General features: G+C 39.0%; 1 protein-coding gene across 1 annotated transcript in view; it reads left to right on the forward strand.

The window, feature by feature from the left end:
* Positions 1-15950, forward strand: part of LOC121368023 (ATP-binding cassette sub-family C member 9-like) — a 77444-nt gene that overhangs the window by 29557 nt on the left and 31937 nt on the right. The window contains exons 18-20 of the mRNA XM_041492536.1: positions 10347-10434; positions 12600-12732; positions 14941-15197. Of these exons, the coding sequence (XP_041348470.1) occupies positions 10347-10434; positions 12600-12732; positions 14941-15197 (478 nt within the window). The remainder of the gene's footprint in view (positions 1-10346; positions 10435-12599; positions 12733-14940; positions 15198-15950) is intronic.

Below are 15950 nucleotides of genomic sequence, written 5' to 3' on the forward strand. Positions count from 1 at the left end.
GATGTTGTACATGCTGTCCTATTTGATGTTTTCCTGGCGATCATAACTCCTCATGTGCAGGATGCCAGAGGATATGCCTTGTTCCAGCCGTCGACTTTGATGTTGGTCTACCTTATATCTTCCGTGACGTCGATGTGCACTACGATTGCACACTATCATCAACCGACTTGCCTGAAGCGATCCATTCTTGACTTTCAGCACAAGCCGGTAATCTTGGCAGACCTGTGGTCTACATACGGCTGTTTGCCGTGAAGGGGTTCGACGTTACAAGCGTTCCGGGTTGGTGACGAAGACGGTCTACTGGTCTGGTCACTTGTGTTGAGGTCCCGTGCACCGATATTCTCTTGTTTGAGGAAGGTTCAACGACATTCGGCAGATCGTTCTCTATATCCGGTGGCAATGCAAGACAGTCGCTACTTCCGCTGGTTCCGGAAGTCATCCAGTTGCCATCACGTGGTATGGGGTTTTTACCGTCGCCGTTTTCCTATGGTTCATTGCGGCTTATCAACTCACTGACGTTCACTGTTGTTACCGCCAGCGTTCGTGACCGATGCTGTCTAGATTGTCTCTGCTGCTGTTTCGCACCAGGTGGTGTGACGGCCGTGGATTTTAGCCGGTTGCTGTTTTGCGTTGCTTCACTTCCACGTATATCGGGCATATAGTGTAGCGAGTTGCTACGCTGTTTTGGCTCTTGCCTGTATCACGGGATCGCTGTTTCTGATGTCTTGATTCCTGAATCACTCTATTACTGTTTCATGAAGTATCATTGCAAGAGAATTTTGACGTCTGCGCAACATTTGATGCTTAGAGGTCGCGGTATCCAGTTTGTTTCTGAATCCATGCATTCAGTACAATAAAGCAGATTTGCTGATCCGGTTACCAGTCGCCCTGCAGTCCAGTCCCTGTTGGTGGCTGTGGTTTCCAGATGAAGCCGATCTACACATCAACCTGTTGGAGATGTTGGCAGTTTACAACGTCATCCTTCAATGGCGAGAGATGCTGTCAGGCGCCTCTCTCATGGTAGCCACAGACAGTATCACTGCAGCGGCTTACATCAATCGCCAGGCGGAACACACTCCAGCAGTCTGCTGCAGTTGACTTATCGTCTCTACAAGCTGGTCGACGAGATTCCGCTGCAACTTTGGTCTCGCCATATTCCAGGGGTTTCCAATGTGCTAGCCGACACGCTGTCTCGCCCATCGTCTCCACAGCCGACAGAATGGATGCTCCATCCAGAAGCGTTTCGATGGGTGTGCGTCAAACTTTGGACACCAAACATCGATTTCTTCGCCACACGATTCAACCATCAGCTGAGGGTTTACGTGTCTCCGGTGCCAGATCCCGAAGCTCTGGAGCTCGACGCCTTGGCCATCAGCTGAGAACAGATGGAAGCGTACGCTTTTCCTCCACCAATCCTCCTTCCAAGGGTGCGTCAGAGGTTTCATCTGTACCATTGTCGCCTGTTGCTCATTGCTCGTTGCCATCCAGGTTGTGGTATCCATCTTGCCGATCTGCATCCTTTACCACTGCCAGACTGGGATCATCTGTTGTTGCATCCCACGTCAAGACTATACCATCCTCGTCCGCAGTTGTTCCAACTGCACGCGTGGACTTTATCTCCAAGAGTTTGAGGAAGAAAGGCTTTTCTTCGCAGTCCACGGCGGCCATTTTGAAAGCGCACAGATCATCTACTACTGCAGCTTATAATGTCAAATGGCTTTGCTTTCACCGATGGTGTCCGGCAAAAAAACTCAAAACCTCAGACGATCCAGGTACCTCGTCTCGCTGCTTTTTTTGCTGTATCTGCGGACCGCTTTACGATTGAAGGGGTCTACCATCGCTGGGTACGTTTCGGTCATCGCTACTGTTCATGGTATCGCTACTGGAACGAAGTTATCGGGTATTCCTGCGATCCATAAGATGATCAAAGGGTTTTGCCTTGAGGATCAAGTACATCGGTTTCGGCCACCAAGATGGGACCTGAATCTGGTGTTACGAGCGTTATCGACCGCACCTTATGAGCCGATCGAATCCTCTTCCCTGCAAGACTTGACGCGGAAGACGGTGTTTTTACTTGGTTTTGCCACGGCTGCTCGTGTCTCAGAACTCCATGCTCTTGATGTGGACTTGGTATGTTTTCACTGAGTTCGTCGTGCGGTCAACTTGGGGTTACTCATGAACTTTGTTGCAAAGAATCAGTTACCAGACCAAGCGCCTTGTTCATATGATGTGCAGGCCCTCTCCTCTATCGTTGGTCCAGCGGACGTTGAGGACTTGGCGTTGTGCCCTGTCAGAGCCCTGCACCAGTACATCGAGAGGACCAGATCTTTTTGCCAACATCGCAAGAGACTTTTCCTCTCCTGTAACCAGAGTCGGTTGAGGGATATCACCAAGAACACGGTGGCCACCTGGATCCGGTCTGCTATCCTGACCATCTATCAGGAGGGTTTACCTCCTCCATCTGCTACTAATCGGCATGAACTCCGTGCCTTGGCTGCCACGATGTCCCTGCACTGCAACACACCCATTCAGCACATTATCACTGGTTGTTTCTGGGCTACGGACTCCATCTTCGCCAACTATTATCTGAGGGATATCTCCACAGAGGACGTTGAAGGTTTCCATCATCTGGGTTGTTGCTGCACAGACTCTGTTGAATACAAGCCGTCCTCGTCGCCTTTGATGTCTGTCGGATTCTGGGCTACATACCGAGATTTCCATCGAATCGACAGGTGAGGATTGCTTAGACTTTTGTTCTTTTGCACAGTTCACGCACTGGTGCCGGAACTTTTGTCTCGATAACCTTTACCCTGCACTGCATGTGGTTATTTGTTGTCGTTATTGAACTAACAGTTCTTTGGTGTACTAGACAGAAAACACTCGGAGGGCTTGTTTTGTTCAATGTTCTGACGGATGCACCTCATTACTTTGTCGCTTGTTATTACTAACACTTCAATACGTGAGGGGTTACCTAACACCTGCATCCCTGGTGGCTACGACTTCCCACCCTGTCAGAACCAGCATGTGATGTGGCTTCCGCCTCCTGGCACATTTTTTCTGGGAGCCGTACCTTCCACTGCTGACGGATGCCACCATTCTGGTTGTTGTTACTAACATCACCTGCATTGGTCTGTGACGGGCATCCCTAGGAGGAGGGCTTACCAGGGTTGGCCTCATTCTTCCACTAGTCGGCCTCTTTCCGGTTTGGGAAGTTGTCATAAGCATCTACGGATCTCGGCACCCACCACCATCTGTTGAATGCTGCCCTTGTTTGAGGACAGGTAATGTGAAAAGAAATTGAGAAAACTTGGAGTGTTTTCTCTTTTATAGTTACATTACCTGTCCTCAAGATTTCATCCCACCCGGGCCTCCCCGCTTCCTGTTCTCCGTGCGATGCACTCAGGGAAAAAGAAGGAAGTTAGTCATGTGACCGGAACTAGAGAGCAGTATGCAGTAGAAGAATTTAGGCAATCCCATTGGCTGTTGGGATGTTCGGACCAGACCACTTGCGTGGGGGGGGGGGGGGGGGGAGGGAGGTGCCCTTGTTTGAGGACAGGTAATGTATCTATAAAAGAGAAAACACTCCAAGTTTTCTCCAATTTAATTAAGACACCTACTTTACAAGCTTCCAGCCCTCTTGAAGAATATTCCATAAAAAAGTAAAATAGCAGACGACGAAAAATTACATGCTTTTTGTCCTAGGATATCTTAGCAAAGTCGAAGTAGGTGACATGGCTACATTCAAGTATGTGGAATCTGTGTCAATTTAATGGGTTTTTTCCACAATTTGTATATCAAATAACATTGTATGTGCTGTCACAATTAGAATTCATTTTAACAGGTGGTGAAAGATTTCTATGTTACATTTTTCACACAAACAATTTAAAAATTTGATATACATGTACTTACCTCTCATGATACCCAATAGCCAATGTGTATTTTTGTGCTGGGGTGTTGTTAAACATTCATTCATTCATTCATTCATTCATTCATTCATTCATTCATTCATTGGAAGATAAAATTCATTATTCATAGATTTTTTTAGTTTATTTTATCTTTTATATACACTTCACTGTCAATTATATATTGATAAATTAGCTGGCTGTAATATTTTATTTGGGTGAAAGAGCTACTTCTTTGTTGGTTCCTATTTGAAATAGTATTACATGTATATCATGAGCTGTCATATAGGCTGTGCCATCTGTGAGGAGGTGTAGATATAAGGACCCTTATTGCTAATTAGGGGTCTAATTCACTAAACTCTCGCAACTTTGCGATCTTGCAGTGCAATGCTAAAAGACTTACAAAGAGGATGCTTTGTTGTCTAACAGAGCCTAAGAGCACTTTGTGAATTAGGCCCCAGGTCAGGTTATAGGTTTTTAATGTGTACATTCAGAGCAAGCTGTTGTAGCGCATGCCTGTCATGGGCACAGATGTCGACTTACGCTGACTTCTCCATCCAGGACAGGATATTACTCATTGATGTGAGTAATTTTTATGCCAACAGGATCAGTTTTAGAACACTTGCCTGAGGTGTGATGATCCATAAGATTGATTACTTTTGATGGACTCGTCCAGTTTTCCCAAATCTCAAACATTATACTATGACTGGTATATCAAATGACATTGTATGTGCTGTCATGTCAAAGTGCATATACAAAATCCCTTGCTTTGCTACACTGAAAGGAGTAACCTCTATGAGGTAGGAGTGAGTTTCCTTTCTCACTATCTAAATCAAGTGTCAAAATAGCCTTAGAGTAGACACAAAATAGCCTTATGGTAGACACAAAATAGCCTTATGGTAGACACAAAATAGCCTTAGAGTAGACACAAAATAGCCTTAGAGTAGACACAAAATAGCCTTATGGTAGACACAAAATAGCCTTATGGTAGACACAAAATAGCCTTAGAGTAGACACAAAATAGCCTTAGAGTAGACACAAAATAGCCTTATGGTAGACAAGAAATAGCCTTATAGTAGACACAAAATAGCCTTATAGTAGACACAAAATAGCCTTAGAGTAGACACAAAATAGCCTTATGGTAGACACAAAATAGCCTTATGGTAGACACAAAATAGCCTTATGGTAGACACAAAATAGCCTTATAGTAGACAAGAAATAGTCTTAGAGTAACAGGTGCTGAGGTGTTATATTCTATTTTCATATTCTAAACCAAAAATGGAAATATTACTGTATGTTGGGCTATATGGTAGACAATTTGGCTTAACTGGACAAAGCTGGGAGTGCATTTAAACAGACATTCCTTTCTGTCGTTGTGATTTTGTTTGCTAATTGTCTTCACTGAAATTTTGCCTGTTAGACTTCCAATCTTGCATGGCTTCTGAAATTTTCTACATGATTTTCAATCATAGATGCACTACAAGATTGTTAGCTTTTAATAAACAGATGAAAGATACATTGCCACTTTATTAATACATGTGGGAATAGTCTATGTAGTGACAGTTGGTTTCACTGAATTCTCTCTTTACCAAGTAAAAAAATAACCATGTTAGACAGCAAATAACCATAGTTTAGAAGTGTTTAGATGTCTTTAAACAAACATTCCTTTCCTTTCTTTTCCTTTGGCGAATGATGGCTTAAACCCTGATTTACCTTTTATCACATTTTTTTGCATGCATCACTGATAATGTTTTTCATGCAGATCATACTTTGACAGACACGTGAAGCAGAGCGGTGCAGAGACACTGCGGTAATTTTTGATGTTTTCGTACCCAACTAGTGCTATGTCCCTCCCTCCCTTCCATTTGCATTTTGTTTGTACTCTTGTTTGTATTTGTAACTTACCAGCTATAAATTGCATTGGCTCGCGGCTACATGCTGCAGTGTACGTGATAGTCAACTTACAAAATGTTGTCTTGGGTACTTTCTTGTTTATCAGCTGGTCGTAATTTCATCAGTTATTATACAGGATCCTGTATTTGTCATAATAGATATTAGTGAGTTGGTAGTTGTGGCGGAGTTGTTGTTTTTTAAGGTGATCCTGTCTGTGTCATAAGTACATGCAAATATAAGTTTACCAGATTTTAAATTCACTAAATTTTGTTTTAGATACTATTTTTGTCATACCAAGTAAATAGTAACTTAACCAAATCAGTATATATGTTATGTTGGATCCTGTCTTTGTTGTTAGTGATTGTAAATTACTAAATGTTATATTGGATTATATCATTGTCACAAGCATTAGTAAATTCACCAAATATTATATTGAATAATGTTTTTGATGTAAGTGATTGTAACTTCACCATATGTAATATTGGACCCTATCTTTGTTCAGATTGTTGTGAGTGATCATAAATTCATCAGATGTTAAATTGGAGCCTCTCTTTGTTATAGGTGAATAGTTGGCCTCCCTGTGAAATAATAATTGTGTTTAGTGTTGTTTTTCTGTCTTTTGCTCAGGTAATTTAGTTTATGATTATTTTAGTTTTTATTTCATTTCATAACCCATTGAGTTCATCTGCCTTTGCTGATCCTCACTGTGGTGTAGGGATGAAAACAGTCTTATGGTTTTTAAAAGAGTAGCTTTTGCAGCACTCATTTACCAGTGTCTCTGACATTTTAGAAATATTTACTATAAGCATCTGTGATAGTTTTCAAATCTATATACATGTATATCTTTATTGTTTTAAAATGTTCTGTGTGAAATTGTGACAGTTTTTGTAAGACATTGTTACAGTTAAGTGCTCTAATGTTGTTTGATGTTTACCACAGCCCCAAACACTGTTACCACGGTCTGATTATAATGTTTGTTTTTGTCTTCTTTACATTACCATTTGTAACACCCAACAGCCAATGTGTAGTTTTGTGCTGGGGTGTCGTTAAACATTCATTCATTCATTCATTCATTCTTTACATTTTATTTGTTTGTTTGTGTTAACATGTCATTGTGTCTTTCATAAATGTGACTCTTTCACAGCAGTTTTCCATTTTCTTTTCTAAGTAATTTTATAATTTTGTAATAAATCTATATTGATTGCCATCACCCTTTGTTTGACACCAACTGCTGCCAAAAACAGAATAAAAATATTTTAAAAAGTATGTGCTGTCCTAAGCTGTGTGAAACTTAATACACACCCATCTCATGTAGCTGTGTGAAAATGAATACACACCCCTCCCATGCAGCTGTATGGAAATGAATACACACCCCTCCCTTGCAGCTGTGTGGAAATGAATACACACCCCTCCCTTGCAGCTGTGTGGAAATGAATACAACCCCTCCCTTTCAGCTGTATGGAAATGAATACACACCCCTCCCTTGCAGCTGTGTTGAAATGAATACACACCCCTCCCTTGCAGCTGTGTGGAAATAAATACAACCCCTCCCTTTCAGCTGTGTGAAAAGGAATACACACCCCTCCCTTGCAGCTGTGTGGAAATGAATACACACCCCTCCCTTGCAGCTATGTAAAAATGAATACACACCCCTCCCTTGCAGCTGTGTGAAAATGAATACACACCCCTCCCATGCAGCTGTGTGGAAATGAATACACACCCCTCCCTTGCAGCTGTGTGGAAATGAATACACACCCTCCCTTGCAGCTTTGTGGAAATGAATACACACCTCTCCCTTGCAGCTTTGTGGAAATGAATACACACCCATCCCTTGCAGCTGTTTGGAAATGAATACACACCCCTCCCTTGCAGCTGTATGGAAATGAATACAACCCCTCCCTTGCAGCTGTTTGGAAATGAATACACACCCCTCCCTTGCAGCTGTATGGAAATGAATACACACCTCTCCCTTGCAGCTGTTTGGAAATGAATACACACCCCTCCCTTGCAGCTGTATGGAAGGGAATGGTCTATTACATATGAGACATTGTTTTTCTTCCAAGATGGGAAACCTGTGTATCAAAAAATAGGATTTGATGGATTACAAGATAGCAGTATTAACAAATTAATAAAATAAGTTATTGGCTTTATGACAGTTTAAACAAAGGGTTTTAGGGCACTTCTAAAATGACTTTTTTGTTGGTGGGTTATGCCAGAATCCACCTCATGATTTAAGTGCCTGCATGTTCTGCATCTGTAATGCACACTAGTTTTGTCATTGGTCATATATTATTTAACATTGTAATATTTGAAGCAAGCTTGTTCATGTTGTTGGTTAACACATGTATATTAGTAGGTCTGTTAAAGGGACACACCCTAGTTACGGCTAGTTGATAACCATTACGGCGTTGTTTTTCGCTATTAAACCCATTTTTTCACAAATAAAATTACACTTTACTTACCGTTTATTATTTAGAATATACATTTCCATTCACCTGAAGTGTTTTTTGGTAATCCTGGTAATCCTGGTTTTTGTAATACCACAAAATGCATTTTTCGTGTTTCATAAAATGGCACGGGCCTCTGAGAAAAAAAACGTTGAGCAGACAAGCTCTAATCTATTTTTAGAGGGGATATTTCCATTTCAATGTCACAGACGTTGGTATACCACGTGACCGTTATCATTTTGGTTCGGTTTGTTTTCTCGTGCACGGTTCGCGCAATCAGCATCCGATTTGTTGTTGTTCATTTGTGAGATTTTTCTTCACAGTTCGTGAACATTTTCAGTAACAATAAAGTTCAGACAAGTAAATATCTCAATACAAAACGTTACAAACCCTTAAAACCAATAATTTTGCTAAGTCTTACGATATCTGGAGAGGGGATAAAACCAGGACAGAACAGTTGGAACATGTCCAGAAGAGTTGAAAGGAACGCACCCCAAGTCTGTGAAATTTGTCGTGACATAGGCATTGTTGTGCTTCGAGCGACATCTACCGGTGACATCAGAATACTAACTTTCAAAATTATTTCAAGCAATTGGGATATGGGGATTCCCATGGTATTTATCGATATAAAACCTGCTTTTTCACTCCATTTGATAAAAACGTGATCTAAGTGTGTTACAGGTTTGTAGATTAACCAAATTATAATTTATTTTCGATGGATGGAACTAGGGTGTGCGGCTTTAACATAACAGTAGACAATAATTCAGTCCTGCAGTGAGATGATAAAGCTATACACTGACATCTTCCCATTTCCCCCCAATTGTACGTGATCTGCATAATGCCACCCTTTATATACCATATTTGGGGAACTAAAAATATTTAAGACTGTCACAATTATAAGAAAACAAATTATCCAATAAACGTAAATTGAGTCCTACAGCATATGGTTTTATTTATCTGGTATATAATTGTTGTATGTAGTTTTTAGAGCTTGACATTATGACATATTAAGTTTCATTTGACATAAAACTTACAGATTGTATGAGTTGTTATGTACTAATTATTGTATCCTGGTAAATGGCAGCTAATTATATATCTTAGAATCCTTGAATATATCCATGTACATGGCATTTTGCACTGATTCATATAATCTATTTTTCTATTTTGTTTTATTGTTTTATAGATCACATTTCTTTTTCATGTGGTGTTAAGTTCAGTCTGGCAGAGTTATTTTAATTAAAAATTATCTGCTATTATTACATGTAAAAAATGATGTGTGTAAAAATTACATTTGTATGAAATGAAAATCGTATCACAATTTAATATCCACTTTTTGTCATGTATGTTTTTATACCTTTCTGGGATAGCTTATTTACGTTGTTATATATTCACATTCTTGCAGGAAGTCAGGATATTTGTTTACAATTTTTATCATATGACATAAAAACAACCAGTTTTGTTAAATAGGACAAAGTTTTGGGACTTTAATCTTATTATTGTAATATTTTATAGTTGTATTAATATATCAGATCCTGTTTTAATAATATATGGATTTTCTATCATGTGTTGGTTGATCAGTGCAAAGTCATAATATATTGTAATACATGTATGTATTTTATTATATTTATGCCCTGATCATGTTTGAATAGAAACATGCATTTTACTATGATTCATGTTTATTAGGTCAAAGAATTGTGATTAGCATATTTAGAGAATAACTAACAATCTACGAGGAATTACAAAATATCTGTCCCAAGTGAATGAATGGACAGATAATTTGTAACTCGTAGCGAGTTGGTTATTATCTTTATTACCCATTGTCACTTTTATCTGATTTTTAATATAAAAATGTCTCTGCTGTTTACAACGAAGCCATCAGCCATTATGTCATATAACCTTACACGCATTACATGACATAATGTAAGTGTCGTCATTGCATAACGGCATTCATTTTACAGCCAAATGTTTACAATAGAAAATAATATGAAAATAACTATTTTTTAATTATGACTGTGTCTTATCATCATAACTTTTGATCATGTTATTATTGTTAATATCCTGATCGTAATTTAATAGCAATTAACCTATCATCTATCTTTATCAGAAACAAGGACTCGGATTTGGAACATACCAGAAGTAAGAGTGTCACAGGAGAAATCAGCTTCGAACGTGAGCGGCCTCATACATTGCAGGTATTCACTTTCCTGTCAAATAACTTTGTTTGGTAAGCTTCACTTTCCTGTCAAATAACTCTGTTTGGTTTGCTTCACTTTCCTGTCAAATAACTTTGTTTGGTTTGCTTCACTTTCCTGTCAAATAACTGTTTGGTAAGCTTCACTTTCCTGTCAAATAACTTTGTTTGTTAAGCTTCACTTCCCTGTCAAATAACTTTGTTTGGTTTGCTTCACTTTTCTGTCTAACAACTTTGTTTGGTAAGCTTCACTTTCCTGTCAAATAGCTTTGTTTGGAAAGCTTCACTTTCCTGTCTAACAACTTTGTTTTGTAAGCTTCACTTTTCTGTCAAATAACTTTGTTTGGTTTGCTTCACTTTCCTGTCAAATAGCTTTGTTTGGTATGCTTCACTTTCCTGTCAAATAACTTTGTTTGGTTTGCTTCACTTTTCCTGTCAAATAACTTTGTTTGGTATGCTTCACTTTCCTGTCAAATAACTTTGTTTGGTATGCTTCACTTTCCTGTCAAATAACTTTGTTTGGTTTGCTTCACTTTCCTGTCAAATAACTTTGTTTGGTTTGCTTCACTTTCCTGTCAAATAACTTTGTTTGGTAAGTCATTTGTATAGTGTACAGGGGTGGGATTTAGGTCAGTCGGTTGAGTGCTCGCCTGAGGTGCTGGCATCGCACAATCGAACCATCTCAGTGGATCCATTCAACTGATTGTGGTTTTTTCACATTACAACCAGTGCACCACAACTGGTCAAAGGCCGTGGTATGTGCTTTCTTGTCTATGGGAAAGTGCATTTAAAAGATCCCTTGCTGCATTAGGAAAAATTTAGCAGGTTTCCTCTGATGACTTCGAGTCCGAATTACCAAATGTTTGACATCCAATAGCCGATGATTAATTAATCAGTGTGCTCTAATGGTGTCATTAAACAAAACAAACTTTGTATACTGTACGTTATTTTTATTTATAATTTATTTTATGTTTAGCTGATCTTATCAACTGTTTGCCTTTAGTATTTGATTATTAAGTTAGGTCAAACCAATATATAATTATAATTTTATAGGAATCTGAAAAAAAAGAGAAATGTTTTATTTAACAACGCACTCAACACGTTTTATTTACGGTTATATGACATCAGACATATGGTTAAGGACCACACAGATATTGAGAGAGGAAACCCGCTGTCGCCACTTCATGAGCTACTCTTTTTGATTAGCAGCAAGGGATCTTTTATATGCACCATCCCACAGACAGGGTAGTACATACCACGGCCTTTGATATACCAGTCGTGGTGCACTGGCTGGAACGAGAAATAGCCCAATGGGCCCACCGACGGGGATCGATCCCTGACCGACTGCGCATCGAGTGAGCGCTTTACCACTGGGCTATGTCCAGCCCCTTATAGGAATCTGAAGTAGGGGTGGATAGACTACATGTATGTATTATCCTGCCACACCTTTGAAAGGCAAAGCAGGCTGTGAATTTATCAAGATTCCGTGTTTCCACAAATCCCAAGTTTTGGGTCGGAAGTATATAATTATGAGATGCAATCCCAAATATCTATATTCTATCATTTTATAATTCAAATGGAATCCTAAAACCAAATCCCAAAATTCAGTGCCTGCAAAGTAATAACTGCCCTCACCTCCATTTGCATGAATCTTCTGATGCCTATGTATCTCCACTTAATTGTTGACACTGATGTTAAAATCCAAATTTAAAATGCAACACTTTATACAAAATAAGATGCATTGTGTAGCTTTTATGTCTTTGAAGATGAGGGTGGGATGTAGCCCAGTGGTAAAAGTGCTCACTAGGATCGATTGGTTGGTCTAGGATCGATCCCTGACAGTGGGCTATTTCTCATTCTTGCCAGTGCACCACGACTGGTCTATTTAAGGCCATAGTATGTGCTATCCTGTCTGTGGGATGGTGCACATAAAAGGTCCCTTGCTATTAATGGAACAATATAGCAGATTTCCTCTCTAAGACTGTCAGAAATACCATATGTTTGGCATCCAGTAGCCAATGATTAATATAGCAATCTAGTGGTGTTGTTAAACAAAACAAACTAACTTTTTCTTTGAAGACAAGTTTGGCGTGACATCAGTTTCGCGTTTTCTTGTTGAGACCGTTTGTCATAAAGATTTTCTCTCCTTGTCTTTATCATGAACAGTCGAACATGAGCCTGCCCGGCCATGCAGCCCACCGAACCGTTTCTCAGATGTCGGTGATGACGGAAGCCAGCAATGAAGATGGTGGCAGCAGTGATGATGGTCAGACCAGCAAGCTAATGCCCAGCCCTTCAAGTGCGATTTCTATCAACAGTCTAGTCTGACATACCGTATATCTCCGTGTTTAATGCTGACTCTGTGGATAAGCCGACCACTTATATTTCACCTCAATATCTAGTACAAAATGGTTGGTATGATGTGCAAGCCGACTCAACGTTTATTTTGTTAAAATGGGCAAAAATATAGATATATCCGATCGAGATATTGTCGATCTCGGGCAATAGTGAATCGCGAAAATTTGTTTTGGTGAACCGATCAAAGTACAATGTACGAAAACTATTTTAATAAAGATTTTACGATAGCTGAAAAAGAATAAAGGTTTATTTTAAAAATCCCCTAATGTGGGATAACATTATTTTGTTCTTTTTATTTCTTGATTGAATCGATTGTATAGACATTGCTAGCTGATAAATGTAGTTCCATTTTTAAACTGTAGTGTAAATATTAAATCTGCAGTTGAGGACAAAATATCAGCGGTCATAAAAATACTTAATGACTGTTTCGATCACGCGACACATTTGGCGCTAGATACTGGTCCTACTTATTAGTGGCTTTTATTGGAAATTGTCGACCCAATAAAAATAAAATAAATTTCATTTCATTTCTCAAATAAACTATAACTTTTGTTGTGTGTATCAAACAATCAAATGGACACTTGTATGAGACTTAATACAGGCTGTTAAAAATACTGATTAAATAACGCAACAGTAAGGTTTTGAAGCCGAGATTGACCGATGCATTTTCATTAGTATCGCATTTCTGTACACGCCAATATTTAGTTGTATTTTGTCAGACATTTTTTTGTTGACTCCGTGTATTGGCCGACCCCTATTCTCTTGGTGGTATTTAGAGACTTGAAAAGTCGGCTAATACACAGCGATATACGGTACTGTCAGATTGGTTTTAATAATAATTTAAGAAGTGTGTTCATAGTTCTTTAAGTTGGATTATTTACAGTAGCATACAGTTTATTAAATTAATGTAATATTTGTGGATTGTTTTAAAGAGAATTTAACATTTATGTTATCAATTTCTTTGTGCAGGATGTTTTTTGATTTGTCATATACAGTAAAACCCCTCTGAACCGGACACCCATAGGACCCAATAAAAAGTCCCGTTTTAAAGGTATCCAGTTTGGATAGGTTATGTTCTTCACTGATATTTAAAAAGCAACCTTGAAAGATGTCCAATTTACAGAGGGTCTACTGTTTAGAGGTTTCACTGTAATTGTATTATGTCGGATTGTTTAAAAAAAAAAAATTTAAGAGCTACATGTATGTTCAGGGCTCACTCATCCATTACTAAATTAGCCAATTGCTAATTTTTATATGCAGTGGCTATAACATTTAGTCTTTTTCTAAAAAAAAATTATACTTTAGACAATGTCGGTCATTAGCAAAATTTACGCATCACAAACGTGCTCTACATGTATTTGTGAAAAAAAATTACCCAGACATTTCACACTGTTAATCTGGTTTACAATAAGTATGATGAAATTTATTAGTTCCTCACTGGTCCAACCGGAGGACACTATACCTGTAGGTTTCATCTCTGTCCTATCTGTTACCGGCCTTGGTGGCGTCGTGGCAGGCCATCGGTCTACAGGCTGGTAGGTACTGGGTTCGGATCCCAATCGAGGCATGGGATTTTTCATCCAGATACCGACTCCAAACCCTGAGTGAGTGCTCCGCAAGGCTCAATGGGTAGGTGTAAACCACTTGCACTGACCAGTGATCCATAACTGGTTTAACAAAGGCCATGGTTTGTGCTATCCTGCCTGTGGGAAGTGCAAATAAAAAATCCCTTGCTGCTAATCGGAAGAGTAGCCCATGTAGTGGCGACAGCGGGTTTCCTCTCAAAATCTGTGTGGTCCTTAACCATATGTCTGACACCATATAACTGTAAATAAAATGTGTTGAGTGCGTTGTTAAATAAAACATTTCTTTCTTTCTTTCTTTCTGTCTGTCTGTCTGTCTGTTCATCCATCCGTCTGTCCTACATATAGTTTTCAGGATGGGGTTTTTTCACAATTCCTTGAGATATTGAGCTGAAATTTTTTGTACAGATTTATCATGTACTGTTATAAATCCAGTTTGACATTTTTGACAGAGTTATGGACCTTAAATTTAGGAGATACACAAAAAAATTGAGAACTGTAGGGCACAAGTATTGCTTTAGCAGTACTCTTAGAATATAATATAATTTTATTATACATTTACTTAGTAACCACTAAGAAAGTGTCTACAGAACATGGCAGGCTGGTTGAGACTGAGCACAAAGAAACCGGGGCTGTGGCGTTACCGATATACCTTCGCTTCCTGCGGTCGTGCACCATTCCACTATGCCTTGTGACCATTCTGCTTCACATCATAAACCAGAGCCTTCTTGTCGCATCCAACTTCTCACTGTCCATGTGGTCCAGTGATTCTAGTGCCTTCGATCGCAACCTCTCGGGAAACAGGTGGAACAGCTCGTCACAGGTAAGATCAGGTCAATTTGCAGGTAAAATTAAGTGCCTTTTAGGTAAAATGAAGTGAGTTTGCAGGAAAATTGAAGTGAATTGACATTGTAAAATGAAGTGAATTTGCATTATAAAATGAAGTGAATTTGCATTATAAAATGACTGACTTTGAACTATTTTAACATGCCTCTATACCACTAAGGTTCAGGGATGTGAGAGCTACACGGAAACCCGTACATGTAAATACGCTTTTCCATTTTGTCTAAAAAAGCAAAAACATGATGTTCAATGCTGTTGACCACACACGGTTCATTTGCATGTTTTCACGGTTTCAAGTTTATGATGTATGCCTTATATTATAAGTTATAACCAGTTTAGATTTGTTGGCATTGAATGCAATTTTTGGCAGTTCCAGGGGTTGCAAACAACAATTTTCCTTCAAGGGGCTCTTGAGTGGCCCCTGGACCCCGTCCACAGTAAGCTTTTTTGTTCTAGCCCCTCTCACATCCCAGAAGGATTCAGGCATATCCATTGAATTGTAAAATGAAGTGAATTTGCGTTATAAAATGAAGTGAGTTTGTAGATAAAATGAAGTAAATTGAAGTGAGTTTGTAAGTAAAATGAAGTGTCTTTAGATAAAATAAAGTGAATTTGCAGGTAAAATTGAAGTGAATTTGCAATGTAAAATCAAGTGAATTGGCATTATAAAATGAAATGAGTTTATAGATAAAATGAAGTAACTTGAAATAAGTTTGCAAGTAAAATGAAGTGA

The sequence above is a fragment of the Gigantopelta aegis genome, chromosome 3, assembly GCF_016097555.1.
Source record: "Gigantopelta aegis isolate Gae_Host chromosome 3, Gae_host_genome, whole genome shotgun sequence".
Lineage (NCBI taxonomy): Eukaryota > Metazoa > Mollusca > Gastropoda > Neomphalida > Peltospiridae > Gigantopelta > Gigantopelta aegis.